We start from the raw sequence: 14423 nt of genomic DNA, 5'->3' as shown, positions 1-14423 counted from the left end.
GTAGTTTCTCCTTCCATCTGACCATCTCCGAATGGCTGTCCTCTCCATTGCTGCGGAAACTGTCGCCTGCCTTCGGGACTTTACCGGCCAACAAACAGGTGGTACTGAGAAACAGGTGAGGCATATTTTAAATAGTCAATGACTCATTAACTGTATTTGTGGTTGAAAAGGTGACAAACCATTTACAAACTTATTCAATCAAATAACAATACTATTAGATTATATTAGTTGTTAGATTTTAGCAATAGTAACTAGTTCAACTTCCATGTAACGTTATATACAGATTGCCATACTTGTACCAAAGAGCTTTTATTGCTTTTACCTGTTTCTGTTACAAATGTTATTTTTTCAAAGCTTTACGTATACATCCTATCTACATATTAGCTCTTAAGGCTTAGCTAGTAACATCTAGCCTGGGTACCATCCGGATAGTAGTTTGCTCCGTCGTTTATTATATACATTCTACACTATATACAGTCGTTTCTCTTTCGAACCTTTATTATGTTTCATATACAGTCGTTTCTCTTTCTACTACTATTATATTCTATGTACAGTCGCTTTTCGCTTCGACTTAAATTATACACTATATTCAGCGCTTCTCTGCTATTCCAGAAGCGAACATAGGAGCAAACTAGAGTTCCACGAACACATACCTTTGCCAAATAAACCAGGTTTGTTATGCAGAATGATGTCTGTAGACAAATGCGTTACTCATTTCATTTTCTTTATAATTATATGCTTGGAGTTGGTTTATAAAATTTTGGCATTGATTATGCAAATTAGATCCCAAGTTACAATCAATTGATATCAAATTGTAGCAAGCATTACTTAAGCTATTAGCATACCAAAAATCATGATGATCCTTTGATCCATTCTTGACTTATTCTCTTTCAAAGTCTTTAAATACACCTCTTACTCTCTTCCCTCTTTCTCAGTTACATATGTGACAACTTTCATTGATGAAAGTACTATAATGGAATACAGTGGATTTATGAACATTTCCTAATCAATTATGCAAATTAGCTGTTAATTTGCATAATAAGTATCACATTATATAAGTCTTCACTTAGGCTATCTACATGCCAAAAATCATGACGATCCGTCAACACGTTCATATTTTCTCATTAATTATGCAAATGAGATCATCATTTGCATGGTAAATATGTATTGACATTTCTCTCTTTCTCAGCTACATATGTGACAAGTCTTAAAGTCCTATCATGGAATGTAGTGAATTTATAAATATCCTCATTAATTATGTAAATTAGCTGTTGATTAGCATAATTGGTATCTCATTATGTAGGTCTTCACTTACGCTACCTACATACCAAAAAGCATGATGATCCGCCAAAATGTTCATATTTTCTCATTAATTATGCAAATGAGGCCATCATTTGCATAATTGATATCTATCAACATTTCTCTCATTCCCAGCTACATATGTGACAAGTTTGAAAGTCCTATCATGGAATGCAGTGGTTTTATAAATTTTCCTAATTAATTATGCAAATTAGCTGTTGATTTGCATAATTAGTATACCATTATGTCAGTCATCACTCATTCTATGTACATACCAAAAATCATGACGATTCGTCAACACGTTGTAGAGTTATTCTCGTCCAAAGTTTGAAAGGAAACCGGCGCCTGCAGTTCCAGCTGCTAGGGGGCCCAAACTCCCAGCACTTACTCTCTGCCTCGAGGGCTATCTACCACTCGAAAATCATGATCACAGCATGTCCAGAACAGGAGATATCAAAAATTGAGGTTCTGCTGCAGTACCTTAGCAAGCCGCTAGGGGGCCCATTATCGAACTTGACCTTCGTTTTCCCGACCCCTACCCACCTACCAAATATAATCGGGATACATCAAAGGCTTCTCGAGTTATGCTGTTAACACACACACACACACACACACACACAGACTCACAAGCCTAAAACATAACCTTAGCCATTCTGGCAAAGGTAACTAGGTACCCAAGTAAATTTAGGATAAATGGAAAAATTGATTTGCGTTTTTTCTTTTCGTTGGATAAGTATCAAACGAGGTCCAAGATTTTAGTGTCCTGGTTACCCGGGTGATAAGACAACAGAGATGGTTGCCATAGTTACAGATCTATCTTCGCAATGTGGCATAAAGACCCGCATTAATGTTAATCCAGTGAAAGAAACATCTTTATTTCGAATAGTATTCCATGGGGAAAACGGATAACATTTGTGCGCTATTCGTGAGAAAATTGTAAGGCCACAGCCAGTAAAATTTATTGATGACACTCTATGTAGAATGCAAAAATAATGACATAGCGCAAAAAAACAAGATGGGTTAAAAAAACGAGATGGCTAAATTTTCAAAATAGACACGTAACGTTGTAACAAGATTTGAAGAGCAAAGCGTACCATCACAACTATCAACACATTCATTCCTGTATTGAAGAAGTGACTGTTGCCGTAGTAAAAGTGACACTAGTGTGGTAGACTGGTATCACTTGCCAAGCTGGCAACTACATTCATAGCTTTCATATTGCTTGCTCTTTTACAACTATCCTAGAATTTTCACTTCTGTAACTATAGTCATGGCTACCTTCCTACCTGTAACTCATCACAAAAAAACTAGAGTTCCACGACCCCATATATTCGCCAAATGATGAAAACTTTTGCAACTGGTGTTCCAATCGTCTTTGAAATTAATTATGCAAACAAGATCCTATTTTACATCAATGTTATTAGTTAATCAAATCGTCCATCAAAATAACATACACAATCTATGCTAAGAAAGAATGATTTAATCGCATTTTCTGATAATTTATGCAAATGGCGTAGTCATTTGCATGATTAATATTCAATGATGATCACCTGTTTATAACTTTAAAATGCTACCAGTAAGAAATTCCTGTCATTTATCACAATGGGTTTATAGCAATTTCTCATTAATTATGCAAATTGTGTCTTTATTTGCATGATTATTATCTATATTCTTGCCTCACTAATTTACCTATGCCACATGTTGCAATAATCTTATAATAGAACAGACTATGTTCAGATAATTTCCTCATTAATCATGCAAATTTACTCTATATTGGAAAGAATAAAACAACAATATCATATTTCCTTTCAGTGTGATGTCCACCGTACATGCTACAATCTCAGGTGCCCTGGCCCTGTACATGTTCCTTTTCGCCGACGCCTTAAAAGCAGAAGATCCATGGTACGTTAACGTTATACCTGAATGTCATGAAAGAGCAAACCGTACAGAACTGTCAATCAAGGGCTCTTGACCCGCTCCGAGGTGTATATGGTGTCATAACGCCTGGTTCTTGTCGATAACCACCGATTTAAACTACCGATGTGAGTTAAGCGAAGAAGGTGGTTTTATGATGTGGTTCTAGCCAAGGACCAGGCGTAAGGTTATTACACCATATACACCGAGAAACAGGCGGGTCATTATTGTTATTATCATATAGCATATCCAAACTGATAGGCATTGTTGTTGGTGATCCCGTTTTACTTAGTACTATCAAATTAATTATTATCATCTAACATCAATACATCATCATGTATAGATGATGCAAATACCTTTCAATCATTAGTAAGAAAATGCCATAAGCTCAGTTTTGCAAGTGAAGCAGAGCTCAAATAATGTATTGCAATGTAGATATTTTGGTGTTTGTATTATAACAGCTCATGTTGTACTGTAAGTAATTCCTTCATATACAACTGTTACAGGTTTCAAACACCTATCTTGGCCTATATGGCATGCATCAGTTTGGGATATACGGCAGCAGGTAAGTGTCAACAAATTTTACAAGAAACGTTGTTTGTGAATATTTTATTTACATAATTATGTTGATACCTAAATCATTTTTTGAAGTTCAATCTTGATCTTACTGTACATTTCTTTATTCCATTATCAAATATTTCCACGTGTATGTTGATTTTAGTTTTGTTTGAACACTTTAAATTATCACATATTCTATTATTGTTTATCAATATAAGCTTAAAATTGTTATAAAAAAACCATTTGTCATTCACCATACTCTTGCCTAAAACCCAGATACTTTGATGATGGCCATTTATGCTCCTCTACAAGACTGGAAGATTGTACTACATCACTCTATAAGCATGTGGGGGTGTCATAATATCATTGTAAGTTTTCATCTGAACAAAGCTATTTTCTTTGCATACTCATGTTATCCTCTCTTGCCAGGCCCGCTGCTTGATTATGTCAATTGACGATCTTGGCGTATCGACCTTCGTACTTCGTTCCGCGGCAAATAACACTGGCCAACTATCAGTTACGGCGGCAATCTTTATTTTATTTTCTGGGGTCATCCGGGGTCATTACACCAAAAAGAGGCTAGCCTGGCAACCGAACTATCAACTCAACCACCAAGAACTGTGAAAATGACTAAAAATTGCCAAAATGGAATTCAAAATGTCCAAAACAATATTTTATACATACGACGTTTCATTTCACTTTTCTAGGCTGGACCTACATTGCAGTATTTTGCCAACATGGTGTTTCTGACGGAATTGTCCACCCCCTTTGTGAATATGAGGTAAGGTGTTTTCTAACGTTATATCTGCGATGTGTAGAGCCAAGGTGGTACTCGAGACTAATATGTTGGACGGGGTAGAGGCTATCAAATAAACTTACCAGTGGAATCCATGGTTAATAATCATAACAAGTTTCACTTTTGCAACTATAGTAATGGCTACCTTCCTAGTGTCACTTCTACAAGTATGATTATTAGGCTACAACACAACATGTTTGCTCATTTTGGTCTATCTGACCATCCCCGAATAGGGAAAAAAATCTTGTTTTTTTTTGTCTTCTGAAATCAGGCGAAAATTAATGAGCACACTGATGTCATCCATACAGTTTACTTGCTGTGGCCTATGGAAGTCTACTCATAGATATATATATTTTGCCTCCACTGTAGACTGATCCTACACACTCTGGGCCACCGACGTTCACTGCAGTACAAAGTAAACGGCTTGGCCATGCTGCTGGTGTTCTTCCTTTGCCGTGTCGTCACCATCCCCATTCATTTCCGAGCGATTCCACACATGAAGACAGGCGAGGTGTACAAACTTGGAACTGGCGCTCTGATTAACATCTCTGTTCTGACTCCCACCATGTGTGTGTTAAACATATTCTGGTTCATCAAGATGTGCAAAGGAGCATATCGCGTACTATATGTTCCCAAGATGGATACGGAGTGATTTTCAGTTACCGTAGAAGCCAGTTAATTGCACAACGGATAACTGCACACTTCTGTTAATTGCAGGGAATCCCAAAGTCCTATAGTGATGTGGTCCAGGTGAATAAATTCGCTTTGTTGCACTACCCGGATAATTGCACGAAATGTGTTGGCAAATGGCGAGTGCAATGAAACGGCTTCTACTGTACATAAAATTCATTTTCAAATTAATCAATATATGCCAATACTTTACTGATGTTATGCACAGATGATAATTATAGCTTTTTGAAAGTACGGTATGCAAATGTGTGCTATTGTTCTAAATTAAAATATTGAATTAGCTAAACGCAGCAATACACGTATTTGTTATGCATGCGCGTACTAAAATAGACTCCATTGTACGCTTTTGGTCTGTATCGCGTTGTGTGTGCTCCCAAGATGGATATGGAATTCGCAGTCAGTTTAAATCTATTTCAAAATTAAGCCTCTTATGACAGTACTTGCACTGATCTAATGCACAAATTATGAAAGCGTCTTCACACTATTAATTACTTGTTTAAACTATTGTATGCAAATGTGTGCTATTGTACTTCATTGAAATCTGTAACCGAATAAACACTGCAAAACATGTATTTCTAATGGACTTGGACCGCACTAAAACACACGTTTTGCGGCCGTAGGGGGTTGTTATCCACTTTATATAGGGCATGTTGCGTCCAGAACCGTACCTTATCCTTAACTGTGCTCAAGCACGTTCGGAATAGTCCCCGTGTATCCAGAACCGTGCCATCCCGAATCGTGCCTGCAGCAAAAGCACGTTTTGGGATACGCGGGGACTATCCCGAACCGTGCACAATCGCGCACAGTTCTGGATACACAGGGGCCTTATCCCGTGCTTTGGGGCGGAGATTAGTGTTTTTAGGGGAGGAGTCTGGTCAACGTGCAGTCCTGCCATCTTTGTTTTTCGGGGCGCTGGGATGAGGAAGAATCAGTGTTAATCTCGCTGAGTAAAGTACATTTCAAGTTTGTCTTGGATCATTAAGACTAATAGTTGATGTGGCACAAACAGACGGACGTCTTAACACAAATTTCTACAACAGCTGCTTTATAGCTGAGAAAACTCCAGTCCAAGATACAACATGATACATATATATATATATCCAAGACTGTAGATTTAACCACTAGGCCTAGACATTGTTCTGGATAAAAGACTACGGGGTAGGTCCCAGTGCCCAATCCGCGGCCAGGCCGGGTAGCTTTCGAAAACGAAAAATATGATAAAAAGGCAACAAAATACACAGAACGTAAAACATTTTCCGTTTTTGAAATGGAACACCAGTAATTGACATCTAGTGATTGACAGCGCTTCCGGGCACAGGCCTGGATAGTCGGACTATATCCCGTTCCGTTCCGCAAATTTTCACATAATGAATCAGGTCCAGGTTCAGGTCCAGACCTAGACCTGGACTTGGACCTGATTCATTGGACCTGGACGGGACCTGGACCGGAATTTTATGTAAAGGTACCCACCCCTACGCCTGGACAACGTTATGCAAATCGAGTCGAGACGAGTACTGGTAACAAATCTGGGGCCTTCATCTTTTACATATTACCCACAAATCCTGTCACTGCACATGCGTACTCGGACCAGTAAACGTGCTTATCACGAAGACAGTAGGTCAGTTAGCCGGACTTTGAAGCGTTATCAGATCCTTTGTAAACAATACAAACACCTCAGAGGACACCACATCACTGCACAAGATGGGTTACAACTCTCAGCACATCTTGACGATAGTCTGTAGTTTCTCCTTCCATCTGACCATCTCCGAATGGCTGTCCTCTCCATTGCTGCGGAAACTGGCGCCTGTCTTCGTGACTTTACCGGCCAACAAACAGGTGGTACTGAGAAACAGGTGAGGCATATTTCTTACGATCATCAGCATATTCCTTCTGGTCGATGACATATTATTTGCATACGGAGATTTTATGGTGAAAACTGTAATAAAGCTGTTAGCAGAAGGTCATATCCATATAATTCATAATTGTATAACATATACCGTTTCCGTCCTATCTTATTATCCATTCTTTTTCGGAGTAACACCAGAATACCTGGATATATCAAAAAGCGTTGCACCCCTCCACACCATATAGCTGCATGGGCCACCATTGTTTGTAATCAGTAAATACGCCCAAGATTTTGTTGACCGAGATAATAAGACAACAGATAAGTTGTTATAGTTACAAATCTATCTACGTGATACTGCATAGAAAGCCGCCCTAACGTTAAACCACTGAAGGATAGAGCTCTGGAAACAAGCCAAAATTTTATTTCCAAGAATTTCTGATAATGAATTTTTGAGAGTAGAACATGTAAAAACTTCCCTAGGTTCCAACCGGGACCAGGTAGCTAGCGATTTTATTCGGGGGTCAAAGGCAGTCAGCCCGCCAATCTCGTATTAGCGCTCCGGGGAGTTTAAGCCCGTAGGACGATTTGCTTCCCTTTTCCCGGCAACTTCCTTTGGGCTTTTAACTCCCCGGAGTGCTAATAAGAGATCGGATTGATTGCCACATTACCATATGCTGGCCGTACTTACACGTGCTGCGTACGTACGGTTTCCTTACTTACTCGCATTGGCTGTACAGGATACGCGCGTCGCCCTTGCTGGCTCGTACGAGGGGCCGGTGATTCCGCAGCCCGTACGGAGAGAAAGATTATCATGCACAAAAAGTGCTACGGCGTGTCTGCGTGCTCCCAGATCCGTCGGATTCCGTACGATTTCGTACGGAGGCGGTACTTACCACTCACGGATCTCAAAAGATTCCCCCTTTTTTTGCACGTAGACAGCACGCATTTGCACGTCCGGCTAGTGTACCCTCAGCTTTAAGTATGCGTATATCATTATTTTTACTCCGCGTACCGTAGGTACGCTAGGGAGTAAAAATAATGTTTTTTTCTCCTGTCGTGTTTTTTTCTCCTGTTCTCTCCGTCGTTCCTGCACCGAATGACCTGAAATTTGGCACAAGGGTACAGTGGGCCAATACCCAGATGTGTTTTTCTCATCTTTTAAATAGATACCTTTAAAATGATTTTATGGATGTTTTTAGGTCCATTTCTGACCATGACTATATATTCTTGCCTCCCTTACCCAGGTACTCAGTCCAAATGACCTGAAATTTGGTATGATACTGCGTGAGATAGTTATTAAAAGAACCAAGTTATCATTTTTGGCCCAAAATCACTTCATAATGATTTATAAGCCGGTTTGGCGGGGCATCTACGTGTATTTTCACGCGTTTCACGCGATTCGCGCGTGTCACCATATATGGTCACGTTCTCTCGAGTGACGTAATGTGGTGCAGCTGTGAGTTGTGGGTTGTGGCTAAATGTAATTACCACGTCACCAATACGCGCGGAACTTAGCAGAAGCGATGACCTGATTGGGTACAGCAAATGAGGAAGTGTCTTTTAAATTAGCAACTTAACCATACCAGGAGAGCATGTCGTCGGGGAAGAAATTTGTTAAAAGTAAGTAAAAAATCGTACTGTTTATCTTAAAATTGGCTACAATGCACAAACACAGTAACAAATTTGGGTAGCTTGTCGACATAGGGGTATAACAGGAAGAGTCGATTCTTGCACAGAGGGTTTTTTTTTTCAAATATGGTTTTGGACGGCCGATGATTCAAAATTCCATTTCTTAGCGGAAGTGTTTTTGGAGTCGTCTATTTTACCTTTCTACATGGGGTGCACTAGAAGAGTCCATTCTTGAAGGGGGGTTGTAAGATTCATTTTTGCTCATAAGTGTGATTAGTAGTTAGAAGTCATTTTAAGCAGAAGCGTTCCATTTTTGCACATGGGTGATTTTGGAACAGTCTATTGTTACATGAAGAGTGAGATGGCTGAAATATGCTGTATTTGCTCTCAAGCAAATGTCGGCCTTTCTAGTTGATTACTTATTCATAGAAAGTTAGTATATATTTTCGATACAAACCTTACTTCATTTTGAAAATTTGAACAACAAGGTTATGTTTCCTTCCAGCGTCATGTCCATCGTCCATGCTGCAATATCAGGTGGTCTCGCCCTGTTCATGCTCCTTTTTGTCGACGCCTTAAAACCAGACGATCCGTGGTACGTTATACCGAAATGTCATTAAGACCGTCCCAGGCTGTCAATGAAAATGAGGGATTTGGCAAATACGAAAGCGGGCCAACAGCTCATAACGATGCTAAAGCCAAGGCCACGTCTGTGGCGTCGGGTGTGGCTTAAAGGTGGTATCTCACTGCATTTGGGGCACCGGTGCGGCACTGCGGGGTTCGAAAGATTACTTAACGAATTTCAGAGATAAGAACGAATTTTCTTACGTTTTGTGTATTTTGTTGTCTTCTAAGTCCTACTTTTACGTTTTACGTAATATCTAAATTATTAAAAATGGCGTAAATGACTCAACAGTGCCGCAGTGAACGAACCTCGCAGTGCCGCAGTGGTGCCCCAAGAGCAGTGAGATAACACGTTTGAGCCACGCCCGACGCCAAGGACGTGGCCTAGTCTTTAGCAGCGTTGTGAGCTGTTGGCCCGCTTTCGTATTTGCTGGAGATAGAAAGCGCCATTCTGTGAACATGGTCGACTGAGATTGCCCGAAAATTTAGAGGGTTAAGTCCCTATACTTTAATTCAGTGTTGGAAGTAAAGTGTTTGCAATTTTTCTATAAAGAACTGCCATGTAAATATTTTGGAGGTTGTGCTATAAGAGCTCTATAATTCCATTATTTACTGTAAATGTTTCCTTCATACACAACTGTTAACAGGTTTCAAACACCTATCGTGGTCTATACGACATGTATCTGTTTGGGATATACGGCAGCAGGTAAGTGTCTACAATATTTACAAGAAACGTTGTTTGTGAATATTTACATATGTCGATGCTTAAATCTTTTCCTTTTTTGAAGTTCAATCTTAATCTCACTGTTACATTACTTTATTCCATTATCAAGTATTTTCATGTGTTTGTTGATTGTAGTTTTGTTTGAACAGTTTATACGTGTATATATATATATATATATATATATATATATATATATATATATATATATATATATATAGAGAGAGAGAGAGAGAGAGAGAGAGAGAGAGATGGATATATATATTCTATAAATTGTTACAATAGTTATAAACCATGTGTCATTCATCAGACTCTTGCCTACCCCCCAGACAATTTGATGATTGCGACTCATGTCCCTCTACGAGACTGGAAGATGGTACTGCATCACTCTATTGCCGTGTGGGCGTGTCATAATGTCATTGTAAGTTTTCATCTGAACAAAGATGTTTTTCTTAGCATACACATTCCATCCTCCCTTGATTATGTCAAGCAACGGCCCTGGCGTATAGGCCTTTGTATTTCGTGCTTCGGCAATAACACTGGCCAACTATCACCAAATATTATCATATATCCAGGCGCCGCGGACCAATCAGAAGGCTCCGTTCCACGTTGGTTATGACACCGTAACACATAGATTTCGGCCAGGCCGGTGTGTATCGCTCCTTCTGATTGGTCAGAATGAATCGACACCGGCAACGGTGTCCATTTGCATCGACACCGGCACATGTACATGGTGTCATAACGCCTGGTCCTTTGCTATAACCACCGAATAAAACCACCGAGTGAGCTTCGGTGGTTATAGCAAAGAACCAGGCGTTATGACCCTGAAGTATAGGGGTTCTTCCCTGGTTCTATATGTTGGAGTTGACGACAGCATATCAATGTCTTTTATGATCAGTAACTTAGGTATACATTTATTGTATCGTCCATGTAAGAGATACACAAGCTAAAAGCGATAACCTGGTCATCTAACATTCATTGACATATCTAGAAGATGCTTTAAAAATTCCAGTGAATGAAGTGTGTACGCATTCAGGTACAAAGTTACCCTATTCTTGAAAACAATTTTTCCTGGGACAAATTGTCAGTGGGTTGTGACGTCACAGAAATGAGTCCTGAAATAGCTTGTTTGGTGAGGAGTACTTTCCGAGACTCACGACCCTTTAACTAATTCCCACCAAACATAAGAGCAAGATTTTTTTAGGTAAACCCAAGGTTTAACGTTTCATTTAACATGTACTTTAAACTACTTCTTTACTAGGCTGGACCTACATTGCAGTATTTTGTCAACCTTACTCTTCTGACGGAATTGTCCACCCCCTTTGTGAATATGAGGTAAGGTGTTTTCTGACGTTACATCTACAAGACTGTGAAATGTTTAGAGCCAATTAAAAGTAGTACTTGAGACTGAAATCGAGTGTTGGACGGGAGGGGCTACCAAATGACGAACTTACCATGAAATCCATGGTTAAGTTATGGCAAAACAATCAGTTCAAAACACATTGATTAACAATTCAAACCTCAAATCTTCACATCCACAATGATCTCTTCCCAAGAACATAATTTAGATTGTACAAGTCAGTTCACAGTGTCAGGCATTGTGTATAGATGCTAAATGCCCATGCCCATCATTTGGCATCCATCCACAATTCATCAAACCGTACACGTTGAACTATGAAATGCTCATAGGCACAAGGAAAGTAGGAAGTGTGTAATAGCGGTATATCTATGTCAGTATCCAGAATGTTGCGTCACGGTGTCTGTTACGTCATGTTTATCAGTAAAATACATTTTGGAATTGTGCGTGATTAAACTAGATATATTTATTTGCCTCCACTGTAGACTGATTCTACACACCCTGGGCCACCGACATTCACTGCTGTACAAAGTAAACGGCGTGGCCATGCTGGTGGTGTTCTTCCTGTGTCGTGTCGTGACCGTCCCCATTCAATTCGGAGCGCTTCGACACATGAAGACAGGCGAGGTGTACAAACTTGGAACTGGCGCTCTCATCAACATCTCTGTTCTGACTCCCATCATGTGTGTGTTGAACATATTCTGGTTCATCAAAATGTGCAAGGGTGCATATCGCGTACTGTATGTTCCCAAGATGGATACGGAGTGATTTTCAGTCACTTAAAATCCATTTCGAATTAAGCTTTATATGCCTACACTTGATTGATGCAATGTGCAAATGATGATATCTTTTTAAAAGTACGGTTTGCAATTGTGTGGTACTGTTTTAAACTGAAACACTGGAATACACATATTTGTTATGCATGCACGTACTAAAACAGACTCCATTGTATGCTTTTCGTCTATTTTAAAACTTAAAATGAAGTTTGATTAGATATCATTATAATGAATCGCATGCCATGTTGAAAATGAAGGTAGATACGGCAGCGAAATCTATACATATATACGACATACTTTGCATGATCAGCAGGGTTACCAAAGACCTGACGAAAGAATCAACAGATGAAAGGTTGAACGATGTATTACGTTTCAATACATTTCAGCCGAACTGTAAATGGCGGTCTTGTTTGTTGCTTTGTGTCAACGTGCCTGTTTGGGATCTTGCTTGTACGATGACGTTTGACTATTCCAATCACTAACTAACAGCAAATTTATTTATGAATCGCATGCCATGTTGAAAATGAAGGTAGATACCGCAGACATACATACATATCTACGACATGGTTAAATCAAACCTTGTTTTTGGCCAGAGGCATTTCAAGATCTCTGTTGTCTCAGTGCTTTGAATGTGGTTCAAAAACAATGCTTAAACATATTTTTGTAGATGTTTTCTGTTCCCTCACTGACAGTGAACATATCTAAGGATCTGATTAAAATTTTCACGGCTAAAAAAGAAGAATTATGTATATATGTGTGTGCGTGTGTGTGTGTGTGTGTGTCTGGTGTGTGTGTGTGTGTGTGTGTGTGTGTGCATGTGTGCATGTGTGTGTGTGGTGTGTGTGTGTGTGTGTGTGTGTGTGGTGTGTGTGTGTGTATGTGTGTGTGGTGTGGTGTTTGTGTGTATGTGTGTGTGTGTGGTGTGTGTGTGTGTGTGTGTGTGGTGTGTGTGTGTGTGTGTGTGTGTGTGTGTGTGGTGTGTGTGTGTGTGTGTGTGTGGTGTGTTTATTTATTTATTCACATATTTTGAGAATATGAGGCAGAAAGCACAAATTGCTTATATTAAGCCTTCTACTCAAGAAACATACGCATAAAACAAGAATAGTAAACCACATTACATACATAAGTACAACATGGGTAACAGAAAAGTAAATTTAAACGAGACAAGTTGGTGCTGAATCAATTAGGAGAACCTGCCTGTACAATGGATATAGGTAATGACAAGATCAAAAATGTTACAGTTCTGTTGATGTGAGAGAGATGTTGATCCCGATAACAGTAAAGTACATAAAGTAGTGTCGTTGAGGTGCTTTAGGTCGACTATAATATTGGAGACAGCCGATAACAAAGAACTTCTTAGGCTAGTATAGAGTGTGCAATGTAGTTCAGTTGTTTCACAATGATAGCCGCATTTACATGTAGGATAATCAATAGAATGGTGTTGAAATAGATGGTAGTTTAACTGACTGAAGGTTAGACGGAGCCTTGTAAGATGAACTGCAGAATGACCTTGGCCATGAGAGAAATGGGAGTATTTTGTCGGCTTGTTGAAAAGTGAGTCCAGCTCTTTTTTGAAAGTGTTGATCGAGAGGACGGCTTTAACATTCGTAGGCAGTTCATTCCACAAGTGAACAGTTGAAGGTAGGAAGGATCTTTAATTTATACTTTTCAGTTTTACAGGCAATGGAAGTAAGGTTTTTGGTTTGCGCGAAGGTTGTAAGGGACCGTATCACCGATATGTGGCGGGATAATGTTATGTAAGTACAGTGGTGCGAGACCATTCATAATTTTTCAAAACTGAATCAACCGGTGCTTTTTCCTTCTGTCCGCTAGTGTGTCCCATGCAACCTCGGCTAACAAGCTCTCATGTTTAGTGCCTCTCATGGCTCCGGTACAAACTCGTGCCGCGGCCATCTGGACAGACTCAAGAAGATCAGAGTCTTTGCCGAGAAGCCAACACCAAACAATGTCAGCATATTCAAGTAATGGACGAATCATAGTGACATACAGAGTTTCTAATGTTCCCCGAGGGACAAAATATGATATCCTCTTAAGAAGATTGATTCGCTTCATTGCCTTGGTAATCAATGTTGACACGTGATATGACCAGGACAAGTCACGTTTCAAGTTTAAGCCCAAATGCTTGTGAGAGTCAACTTCCTTGAGCACAACTCCTTTAAACACTAATGGTGGGTGATTGACTTTGACCCTTT

General features: G+C 39.6%; 2 protein-coding genes across 2 annotated transcripts; both read left to right on the top strand.

Moving 5' to 3' along the window:
* The first annotated feature begins 3724 nt into the window (after positions 1 to 3724).
* On the top strand, positions 3725 to 5813 carry LOC118423896 (TLC domain-containing protein 4-B-like). The gene is made up of 4 exons (XM_035832212.1): positions 3725 to 3778; positions 4048 to 4139; positions 4479 to 4552; positions 4937 to 5813. Exons 1-4 carry the CDS (start codon positions 3745 to 3747, stop codon positions 5217 to 5219), a joined length of 483 nt encoding a protein of 160 aa, XP_035688105.1. The 5' UTR covers positions 3725 to 3744; the 3' UTR covers positions 5220 to 5813.
* Positions 5814 to 6912: 1099 nt separating this feature from the next.
* LOC118423892 (TLC domain-containing protein 4-B-like) lies at positions 6913 to 12608 on the top strand. Its single transcript, XM_035832208.1, has 6 exons — positions 6913 to 7110; positions 9238 to 9327; positions 10004 to 10062; positions 10407 to 10498; positions 11339 to 11412; positions 11920 to 12608. Exons 1-6 carry the CDS (start codon positions 6959 to 6961, stop codon positions 12200 to 12202), a joined length of 750 nt encoding a protein of 249 aa, XP_035688101.1. The 5' UTR covers positions 6913 to 6958; the 3' UTR covers positions 12203 to 12608.
* Positions 12609 to 14423: the final 1815 nt, after the last annotated feature.

Source organism: Branchiostoma floridae, chromosome 10 (assembly GCF_000003815.2).
Source record: "Branchiostoma floridae strain S238N-H82 chromosome 10, Bfl_VNyyK, whole genome shotgun sequence".
In the NCBI taxonomy this organism is placed as follows: Eukaryota; Metazoa; Chordata; class Leptocardii; order Amphioxiformes; family Branchiostomatidae; genus Branchiostoma; species Branchiostoma floridae.
Note: the sequence above shows the minus strand (reverse complement) of the source record. Positions and strands in the feature narration are given on the sequence as shown.